This window comes from Rhincodon typus, chromosome 40 (assembly GCF_021869965.1).
Source record: "Rhincodon typus isolate 14 chromosome 40, sRhiTyp1.1, whole genome shotgun sequence".
Lineage (NCBI taxonomy): Eukaryota > Metazoa > Chordata > Chondrichthyes > Orectolobiformes > Rhincodontidae > Rhincodon > Rhincodon typus.
This window is the reverse complement of record NC_063371.1, coordinates 13,292,814-13,303,532: the sequence shown is the minus strand read 5'-3', so window position 1 is coordinate 13,303,532 and position 10,719 is coordinate 13,292,814. Positions and strand designations below refer to the sequence as shown.

Here is a 10,719-nt window from a genome sequence, read left to right as displayed (position 1 = left end):
GCAAGCCTCTCTGCTCCTATGATGCTGCTTGGCCTGCTGTGTTCATCCAGCCCTGCACCATCTTTGCTTCAAAGATTGATTTTGTTCCATTTTAAAATTGTTGTTCTACTCCTCCATTTCAGTTAATCCTCCTCAATTTGTGTACTAACTAGTGGTTTTGGGCTTGAGCATTGGCAGTTCACTTTCTCTCAAGCTTCTGTCAATACTAATTGAACAAGCAGCATGAGCTTGCTATAAACAACTTCAGGGAATCCTCACATCTTGCCTTGTGATTGAATGCTTGGCTTCCTTTGTTGGTTCTCTGAATGACTCAGACAAAAGAACATCAGTGACTGGGAAATAATGGTCACAAAGGGGAGGCAAAGGCCAAGTGGCATTATCGCTGGGCTGTTAATCAGAGACCCAGGTAATGTTCTGGGGACCAGGTTCAAATTCTGACATGGCAGATGGAGGAATTTGAATTCAATGTATATCTAGAATTCAGAGTCTAATGATGACCATGAGTCCATTGTTGATTGTCGGAAAAAACCCATCCGGTTCACTAATGTCCTTTAGGGAAGGAAATTGCCATCCTCTTCTGGTCTTGCCCTAATGTGACTCCAGACCCACAGCAATGTGATTGACAATTAATGCTAGCCTAGCCAGCGACGTCCTCATCCCGTGAATGAGTAAAAAAAAATCCTAATTCCCACCAATATCAGCGGGACCCACCTCAAGGTTTATTTATACAGAAATATATTGTGCAAGACTCCCAAAGAAAGGGATTCTGATTCTCAAAGGAAGATAGACGGCATGCCAGAGCACTTTTGATGTTATATTAGTAGTGTGATCTCTGTTGCTTAGATACAGAAGGTTGTTTGAAATGGGACTCCATGTTTACAGTCTGCTGACTGCATTTGTACTGGAGTCAAACTGCCTGCAGGAGAATCTAGTTTCTGCTCAGAAATAAATCAGAATTCTTTTTAAACCTTCCTGGATAAACAATAGTTGAATAACTAAAAATTGCTTGTCAGTGCTGAAATATTTTCTGCAGTACATTTTAAAACAATGAAGACTGGTACTGTAAGAACTTCAGTTACCTGCTCAGATAAAAAATTATAACAAAATTATACACTCTTACATCATGTCAGCCTCCACTGTAGTTTAATGTAACAGTAAATAAATACAAAATTCAGGTTTACTGCACTTGTGTAAAATGAGTCAGAACAATTGACGAGTGCTGGCCAGAAATTCTTTTGAGAGTCTCTAAGGTTTAACTAGCTGGCTGAACAGGGTGCTGCAATTAGTTTTCTCCATCCATCTGCCCCAACAAACCCAACAAAAGACAAGTATGAAGGTGCACCTTGTTGAGGCAAGTTTTTCTCTTAATATCCACAGCTGGCACAGAATTACACGCTTCACACATTTTTCTGAGAAAAACAGATACCTTTGATTAAAACATAGAAATCAACTGTCAACTTTTTGTAAAGAGGCACATGTCCAATACATGGAAAAATATTAAGGATTATTTTTCTTTAAAATATTTATGCATGTAACTCAATGAAAGAGTAAAAGGTATGTATGCTAGTTCACGATTTCTTATCAGCTCAACTGCAGGAATCGCAAGAAAATTATTCTTCCGGATTTGCCACAGAATCAAGACCTGTCTACTTTGATAGAGGAGGAGATATTAGCATATTTGAAGGGTTTTAATACCGACTGCAGATTCTCATATGGTGTTGCTTCTCATACCTAAATCATGCAAAGACAATTTTGCCAGCTACAGTTTTCCAAATTTCGACCAGACACTACTGAGTACCGCTTTGGAGTGTAGAACAGGGAATTTAAGGCTGCAGACAAGTTGCTTGCAGCACCAAGAATATTGTTGCTCTGAGCCAACATTGTCTGGAAGGTGAGAAGGGAAATCAGAGTTGAAGCAACTTAAATATGTGTGTGGGGGGAGGTTCAGGGAACAAAGAAAAAGCATAAACAAAAGTGGGCAATGTGGGTAAAGTACCTACAGTAAGAATAGCCTGTTGGAAGCAAGATGGTGAAAAAAAATTAGTTCCCCCCCGACCCCCCCAACAAATGAAGCAGCATATGGTGCCTGGTGAGGATGTATCACTAGCAATGTTAAGACGTTCATGACACAATACCATGATTTCACAATTTGTTATGAACCCAAACCAGACTGCCAATTTTATTTTATGTCTCGGACAGGAAATCACCAAATTATGCTATGATCTGGTTAGGGGCCAATAACATTAATTCTAAAATAAACAAAAGATTTAATAAACACCAAATTTAAGAAGATAATAAAACAATATTTCACATTTTGAACAAACAACAATACTTGATAATACAAGTTAGAATAGTATTACAAAATACCACACATACACACAAAAAATTTAATTCTGTCACCCAGCGCTAACATGTGGCAAATATGGATAATAACCGGTGATTGAGCACCCCATAGTGAACATCAAATAGCAAATGTGATCAAGAGTGATCGCACAGATTTCCCACCAACTCATGCCAAATGTTCATTACACAGTGGTGTTATCATCTAATATGATCTGAAGGAATGCCGAAGACTTAATGGAACAGTGTACAATATTGGATAGATTAATCAAGGGTTAATTGAGTGAGAATCAGCTGTCTAAATATGGAGAGCTAATAATCAGTAGGGGTGAGTTTAATACAGTCTGTTTACCTGAATTAAAGCTTTCACTAAAAGTGTGGTTATGTACTCTGTATAAATACAGTTATCTTCCACTGAATGACTGAAATGGTCTTTCAATCTTATTAAACTTCACCAGGGATTAAAATTCTTCATTTTGCTGCTCTCACTTCGAAGCCCCCTCTCAAGAGGCATGCTGTTGTGGACGACCTCAACAGCTGCTTGTGTTCCAGTCAATCACACTCTTCTCCTGGATTAATATTCCTCTACTCTGAAACCGCTTTCCAGTACTCATTAACAAGCATAAGTGCAGCTCTTCACTGACAGCGAGCTTCACCAAACCAAGGTGTCCCTGGGTTTTCCCTCAGACTTAATCTTGCTCGGTTGTATTAATCAAATATTATTTATGGGTGTTTCAAATCCCAGTCTCAGTTACACTGGTGCATAATCCTCATAGTTTCCTCCTGAGCACCTTATGGCTCCCCCGACACAGAGTCAGTGACCTTTCCATTTGTGCGGTTCTCCAAGACTGCTTCTGACTCCTGACTCCCAATCATAGCTAATCCCTCGAATTTATTCCTGAATTTGTTCTTACAGCACAGTCCCACCAAAGTGTTCTTGACTTCCTTTTTTGCAGGACAGTTAAAAATCAGCTATCCGAACCTGAACTCTTTCCCAGTCAGTGCCTCTTTTTCTCCAACTATCTAGAACTGCTTTTTATTGACCCAAAACTTCCTGAATGATCAACTGAAACTCTTATCAGATGCTGTCCCCCTATCCCCAGACAGAATTGAATGTTAACTTCTGGCCTCTCAAGAATTCAGTGTACTCTTACTTACTTTTCATAAAGAATGCTGTTTTCTTTGATATTTTTAACATAAGGGAATAGCTTCCTTCACATCAGTTTACCCGTACATAAAGGCAAGCTTTTACTGGCTCCTAGGTGGCAGGCTTGGAGAAATGCCTGTCTGGGAGTGAGGCCAAAGAATACCAAAATACCAAAGAACCATGTTGGGAGGGCACTCAAATGTTGGACCATTTAACCAACAGCAAGTACAACAGTGGCTTAGCTGCATTCCAACTGGAAATGGGCAGCCAAGCTAAATGATTCAGAACCCAATTGTGGCCCATTATCCCAGGTTATTGACATTTTGCCAGCAATGAAGCAGTTCCCACCCTTTCACAGGGGGAGGTAGTTGGATCTGTGGACCATCCTGTCTGTCTAATTTGCCTGCCTTCACAAGGCCACAACAAAGAGGACCAATCCCAATCTCCTTGGAGCCAAAGCAGATACTACCTCTCTTGGTGCTACTATGTTGATAGTTTTCTGATAGGGCTGGCAGTTTTCAGAGACAGGCTGCCATCCTTAATTGGAAGCTGGGCCTGACAACAATTAGTTACGAGGCCAACACCAGGAAAATAGCCACCATTGTCCAGCTGCAGCTCAAGATCCACATTTAGTCCTAAAATCAAACTCCTGCTGGTAAGATCAAGGCAACAGATAGACAGCACCTATGCACGGTTAAGAAATATAATAGTCCTCAGTGCAATAAGAAGCTCTAGAAATGCATACAAAAATGTCTGCTACTTTTTGGTTCTAGAATTTTAACTCATTATATGTTAATTTTGTGAGTCACTTCAAAGTTTAAGGTGTGGTAACAGACATAGACAGTGTTGTAAACACAATATGCACAGGATATTTCTATGAAATGACTATCATATTATTGTAACTTTGAGAGCAAATGCTCACAGGAATAGAAATGGCCATATGTTCACTATGGGTTCCTTTTTGTGAATACATTAGTGAACTGCAGTGAATTAATTCATTTTAAAAATAGAAATACATTTTTCCCTTCATCTACCTTTACGGAGTTTTTCCGGGAATATTATGAAAAACACATTCTAATAAAATGTCGTAGTTGTACAATGGTTTTGCACAGACACGTTTTGGAGCTCGTGACCGAAGGCGTCTGATGGGAGGAAATCTCAATTGATTCGATAAAAGGCTCGTTATGGAGTTCCTCAGGGGTTGGTGTTGGGTTCCTTGTTTTCCTGATGTATATTAATTTCCCAGACCCTGGTGTGCAGAACACAAATTCAAACTCTGCAGATGATATAAAACCTGGAAGAACTGTGAATTGAGAAGAGGATAGTATAGATCTTTAAAAGGACACAGACAAGTTGGTGTAGTTAAGAGATGAGGAGATTAAATATAGAATCGTGGAAAGAAGGAGTCAGCCAGTCGGGCCTTCAAGCCAAGACCACCATCCAATATAATCAAGGCTGATCATCCAAAACAGTATCTGTTGCCGCTTTCTCTCTAGACACCCTGATCTCTTTTGCCAAAAAACTGTATCTAACTCCTCCTTGAAAACATTAAATGTTCTGGCCTCAGCCGCTATTTGTGGCAAAGAATTTCACAAGTTCACGATTTTCTGAGGGAAGACATTTCCCCTCATCTCAGTCTTAAATGGCCTACTCCATATCTTTAGATTGTGATCCCTGGTTCTTGCCTCCCCAGTTATTGGGTACATCCTTCTTGAGTTTACATTCAATACAGAGAAATATGAAATGATTCATTTTGATAAGAAAAACATGGATTGACAATCTAAAGATTACAATTCTAAAGAGGATGCAGGAACAGACTGGGCAGGTTGAAAATGATGAATAAAGCATGTAGTGTAGTAGGATTTATTAATAGGGATTTAGAGTACAAGAGCAGCCAGGTTATATTGAAACTGTGTAAGGCAGGAGTTCAGCTGGAGCACTGCATCCAGTACCAGGAGACTCACTTTGGAAAGGACGTAAAGACATTGGAGAAGGTGGATAAATAATTAAAAAGAACAGTTCCAGGTTAAGTTATGAGGCTAGCAGTGTCCTCCTTGAAGAAAAGAAGGCTGAGGAGATCTCACAGAGGTACTGTATTCAAAATTATTAGGAATATAGACACAGGAGACACAGAAAAACTGTTTCCACTTATAAAAGAATTGAGAGCAAGCTTGTCACACAAGTCGAGAAAGTCTGGAATGCACTCTCTGAGTGTGCTGTGGATGCAAATTCGAAGCATTCAGAAGGGAATTAACCTGTTATTTAAAATTGCTCATTCAGAGAGCCAGTGCAGACGTGAGAGGCCAAATGACCTCCTTTCACCCTGTAACAATTCTGTGATTCACACTCTCAACATGTTCCTGCCTTGGTGCACTATTCTGAATTGCAGCAAGCAACCAATTAGGGAACTTAATAGGACAATTAGCCTTCAATGTGAAAACGGAATGAAATATTTGTGTCAGTGTACAGGCCCAAACTTTGTTGCAAGCATTGAATTGGAACTTAGCAGCATCACAGAGTGTGGGCTAATCCACAAACAATCCATAGCTTTCCATTAAGCGACGGACGTGTTTGGATCTGCTCAAGTGGAAACCATACTGCTGTACCCACTATATGAAAATTGATATCTCTGCCAAAAGACAGCTCTTGCTGCAATGGCAGCAACTACACTCCTACAAATGGCAACTCCATTCTGTTGCTGCTACCACTGCTGGCTTGACACATCAGGTTCAGATTTTCAAAGCTTCTTTCAATGAGAGCAGCTCAGCAGCAGAAATAAGAAGGGTTACATTTCACTGACTTGCTCATCTTCCGCAGATGAACAGACAGAATGGCTGTCCATTTGGCAAATGTGTACGAGGGAGTTAAAGTTCAAGAAAAATGAACAAGCATGTAACTGAATTTCAGGTCAATGATTTAGTGTAACCACTATTTTTGACAACAATATTTTCTGGTTCTCTCCATTCCTGCAGAATCCAGTCATTACTCTTGGACAAGATGTACTGGTTACATCAGCCCTCCATCACAGTACCTTATAACAATGACTTCAGCCCATCCTAATTACAAGTAATAATCAAGTCAAAATAACATCAGCAATATCCATATCTAAATAATTCCAATGATGCCATGTAATGTCATGAAACAAATGAGTAAAAGTGCTTAAGATGTGATGCAGCTATGGGACTACAGCTTAAATTATAAATTCTTGTGGAAGCCAAGGAGGGATGTTTCACAAAATGCAAACCCTAAAACCCAGACATCACCATCATCAAGTGTCTTGTGTTCAGGCCGAAGGAGGTCCTTGGCTGGTAGTTGTGTTTTCATATCTCTTCATCCCGTGCCTTTCTTTTAAGTGAACCACAACTTCCTTAAATTTTCAAGACATCCAATATTGATGTTCTGAGGAAGACTCACCAGACCCGAAATGTTAACTCCGATTACTCTTCACAGATGCTGCCAGACCTGCTGAGCTTTTCCAGCAACTTCTGTTTTTGTTTCTGATTTACAGCATCCACAGTTCTTTTGGCTTTTATTATGATGTTGCCTTTATTTTCTTTGAAATATTTAATCTACTGTGTTTCTTGCAATGCCATTTCCTCTTAGAGTTCTCAGTCTCTCCGCCTTTTCTTAATTGTGTACAATTTTCAGACTTCATTCAATCTCCTCAGCTCTTCATCATTTGGAACTTGTTCTGTCCATTCTCCTCTAAATCCACCATTCAAAGCTATTTAGCAAGTTGGTCTTGTCTTTCTGGATGATCCAAGTGTGGCATGCACACAAAACAACACTTCAAATTGTGCTCTATACAAGGTGTGTTTGTTTATGAAGATTTTGTTCAGACCTCTGGTCAACAACCATTTCTTTTTACACAATATGGTCATCTCTTTTGTTACCCTGGTTCTTATTATTTTGTCACATCTTTCACTTGGAGATATTATCATTCCTAAATATTTCAATTTTTATGAATATATGAATATTTCTTGGTGATTTTTAGAGATGCATCATGTTCCTTTTATCAATATTCACTTTTGTTCTAAAATTCACGCCTGCTGCCTCTGTCTACTGGTTCTTGAAGCAACTGCTGCAAGGGTTTTGTCACCTGGCAAGAATTCTCAACGTCTCTCTTGTTTGGCACAGTCAGTCAGGTGGGAAGCTGAATATCAATGAGGCGAGCTGTCATGTTAACAAGTTATTTAACAAGCTGTAATCCCCTTCAATTTAACTTGCAGTTACCCAACGAGAAACTAACCCCATTATTCAGCAAAACAGCAGGCCAGGCAGCATCAGACGAGCAGAAAAGCTGACGTTTCAGATCAGTCCCGACCCGAAACTTCAGCTCTCCTGCTTGTCTGACGCTGCCTGGCCTGCTGTGTTCCTCCAGCTCCACAGTGCGTTATCTCTGACTCCAACATCGGCAGCTCTTACTATCCCATTATTCAGCAAATGTGTAGTAAATGCAACAAGTTGGTCCTGATGTCCAGATAGGCCTCACTGACTTTTTGCGCAATTCCGCAATAAATCTCATCATCGTTCACAGGGACCTACAAGATCCTGTCCACTTAAGGAGATCTTAATATTTTTTACAGAAGCAAAATGAATCATTCATAACAGAGATATAATGACAAGAATTTGTGACTGGTGGATAGAAGGACAGTATTCCACTAATATTAAAATGCCACAAGCAGTTTAACCAAAACAGAAGAACAACATCAGATCCCAACATCATTTTTTTTCAAATAAGATGTGTTGCATTGTGTGTAAGTTAATTAGGCTGCACAATGACAATCAGACACCACTTACATTTATGTTGGTCACCAACCAATGTCTCCAAAAACGGTATTTGGGATTTTCCTTGCTAGGGGCATCTGGATCCACCATTATCAGCACGTAGTTCATGTCCTGTTAGGTAAAAATGGTGCACACAATTAAAGGCATTGCTTTGCATTAACAAACCAGAAATCACTCAAACCTGAAAGCTATCAGGGTGAAACAAATCTTCTTTCAAGACACAGGGGAAATATTTAACAAACAAATGCTTGTTTTAATAAATGCAACAAAACCTATTGTGATGCATGTGTAGTGTCATTATTTGGGAACTTGGATTCAGAAGTGACAAAAAAATAGTATTTTTAAATAATGGTCAGAAAATTATTTTCAGCAGTGAACATGAGTTGAGTTTTATGATTTTAAAAAAAGGGATGGTTGAGGCCATTGGTATGTTAAATTTCGAAGAAGAGAAGTCACCTGAGCAGAAGGGCAGTTTTTTTTTTAAACTTTGTAAAAGGCTTGACACTGTGACGTTTAATTTCTTGAAGTCTCCAGGCTGTGACAGTGGTAGAAATCACCAGGTGGTCAGAACTGAACATAACTCTTTTCAAGCTATTAGAGCTGAAAAGAGATCTTAAGCTGCTTCACATTCGAAGAAGGAAGGCTGGAAACAGTAATTTGATCAAAGAATTGCAAAATTAAGAGAGGGGCAATACTACATATATTTCATTTGAAATGAGAACCTGGAAAGGACATTGCTGGGAAAAGGGCCCAATCTTTTTTTGCTATTGTTATAACCTTTCCTAGGGAAAGGGGCGGGGGGTGGGGGTGGAGAGAGAGAGAAAGACAGAGAGAGAGAGAGAGAGAGAGAAGAGACAGACAGACAAGAGAGAGAGACATATTTGTTATTTTCTTTCTTAGGTGTGATAACCTTGTTTTCTGAAAATAATATTGGCAGCCTCATGAAAATGTTCAGTGACTGGGCACCATGGGAGCCAAATGGCAAATAGAAAACTTATGGTCCGGCACTGAATTCCTGAATTGCACAACAAGGCTATCATTCCTGAATCAGTTCCATTAACGTATTAGTGCACACTATTTCTATCCAAATAATCATCCAAAGCCTTGTTGAATGCCTCACTTTAACCTGCCTCCACCACATTTTCAGGCAGTGCATTTCAGACCCTGAGACAACAAGGTGCATGGCTGGATGAACACAGCGGGCCAAGCAGCATCATAGGAGCAGAAAGGCTGACGTTTCAGGCCTAGACCCTTCATCAGAAAAGGGGGAGGGGAAGGGGGTTCTGAAATAAATAGGGAGAGAGTGGGAGGCGGATAGAAGATGGATAGAGGAGAGGATAGGTGGAGAGGAAACAAACAGGTCGAAGAGGCGGGGATGGGGCCAGTAAAGGTGAGTGTAGGTAGGGAGTTAGGGAGGGGATAGGTCAGTCCAGGGAGGACGGACAGGTCAAGGGGGCGGGATGAGGTTAGTAGGTAGGAGATGGGGGTGCGGCTAGAGGTGGGAGGAGGGGATAGGTGGGAGGAAGAACAGGTTAGGGAGGCAGGGACAAGCTGGACTGGTTTTGGGATGCGGTAGGGGGAGGGGAGATTTTGAAGCTTGTGAAATCCACATTGATACCATTGGGCTGCAGGGTTCCCAAGCGGAATATGAGTTGCTGTTCCTGCAACCTTCGGGTGGCATCGTTGTGGCACTGCAGAAGGCCCAGGATGGACATGTCGTCTGAGGAATGGGAGGGGGAGTTGAAATGGTTCGCGACTGGGAGGTGCAGTTGTTTATTGCGAACCGAGCGTAGGTGTTCTGCAAAGCGGTCCCTAAGCCTCCGCTTGGTTTCCCCGATGTAGAGGGAGCCACACCGGGTACAGCGGATGCAGTATACCACATTGGCAGATGTGCAGGTGAACATCTGCTTGATGTGGAAAGTCTTCTTGGGGCCTGGGATAGGGGTGAGGGAGGAGGTATGGGGGCAGGTGTAGTACTTCCTGCGGTTGCAGGGAAAAGTGCCCGGTGTGGTGGGGCTGGAGGGGAGTGTGGAGTGGACAAGGGAGTCACGGAGAGAGCGGTCCCTCCAGAAAGCAGTTAAGGGTGGGGAGGGAAAGATGTCTTTGGTGGTGGGGTCGGATTGCAGATGGCGGAAGTGTCGGAGGATGATGCGTTGGATCCGGAGGTTGGTGGGGTGGTACATGAGGACGAGGGGGATTCTTTTTTGGTTCTTATTGCATGGACGGGGTGTGAGGGATGAGTTGCGGGAGATGTGGGAGACACGGTTGAGGGCGTTCTCGACCACTGAGGGGGGGAAGTTACGGTCCTTGAAAAACGAGGACAACTGAGATGTACAGGAGTGGAATGCCTCATCCTGGGAGCAGATGCGGCGGAGGCGAAGGAATTGGGAATAGGGAATAGCATTTTTGCAGGAAGGTGGGTGGGAGGAGGAGTATTCTAGGTA

The 10,719-nt window shown here is 41.5% G+C and overlaps 1 protein-coding gene across 1 annotated transcript in view; it reads right to left on the bottom strand.

Annotated features, from left to right (window-relative positions):
- Positions 1-1,265: 1,265 nt before the first annotated feature.
- The window catches only part of LOC109926765, a 741,111-nt gene continuing 731,657 nt past the window's right edge, over positions 1,266-10,719 (bottom strand). The window contains exons 6-7 of the mRNA XM_048618517.1: positions 8,288-8,386; positions 1,266-1,409 (exon numbers count right to left, since the gene is read on the bottom strand). Of these exons, the coding sequence (XP_048474474.1) occupies positions 1,398-1,409; positions 8,288-8,386 (111 nt within the window). The 3' untranslated portion in view covers positions 1,266-1,397. The remainder of the gene's footprint in view (positions 1,410-8,287; positions 8,387-10,719) is intronic.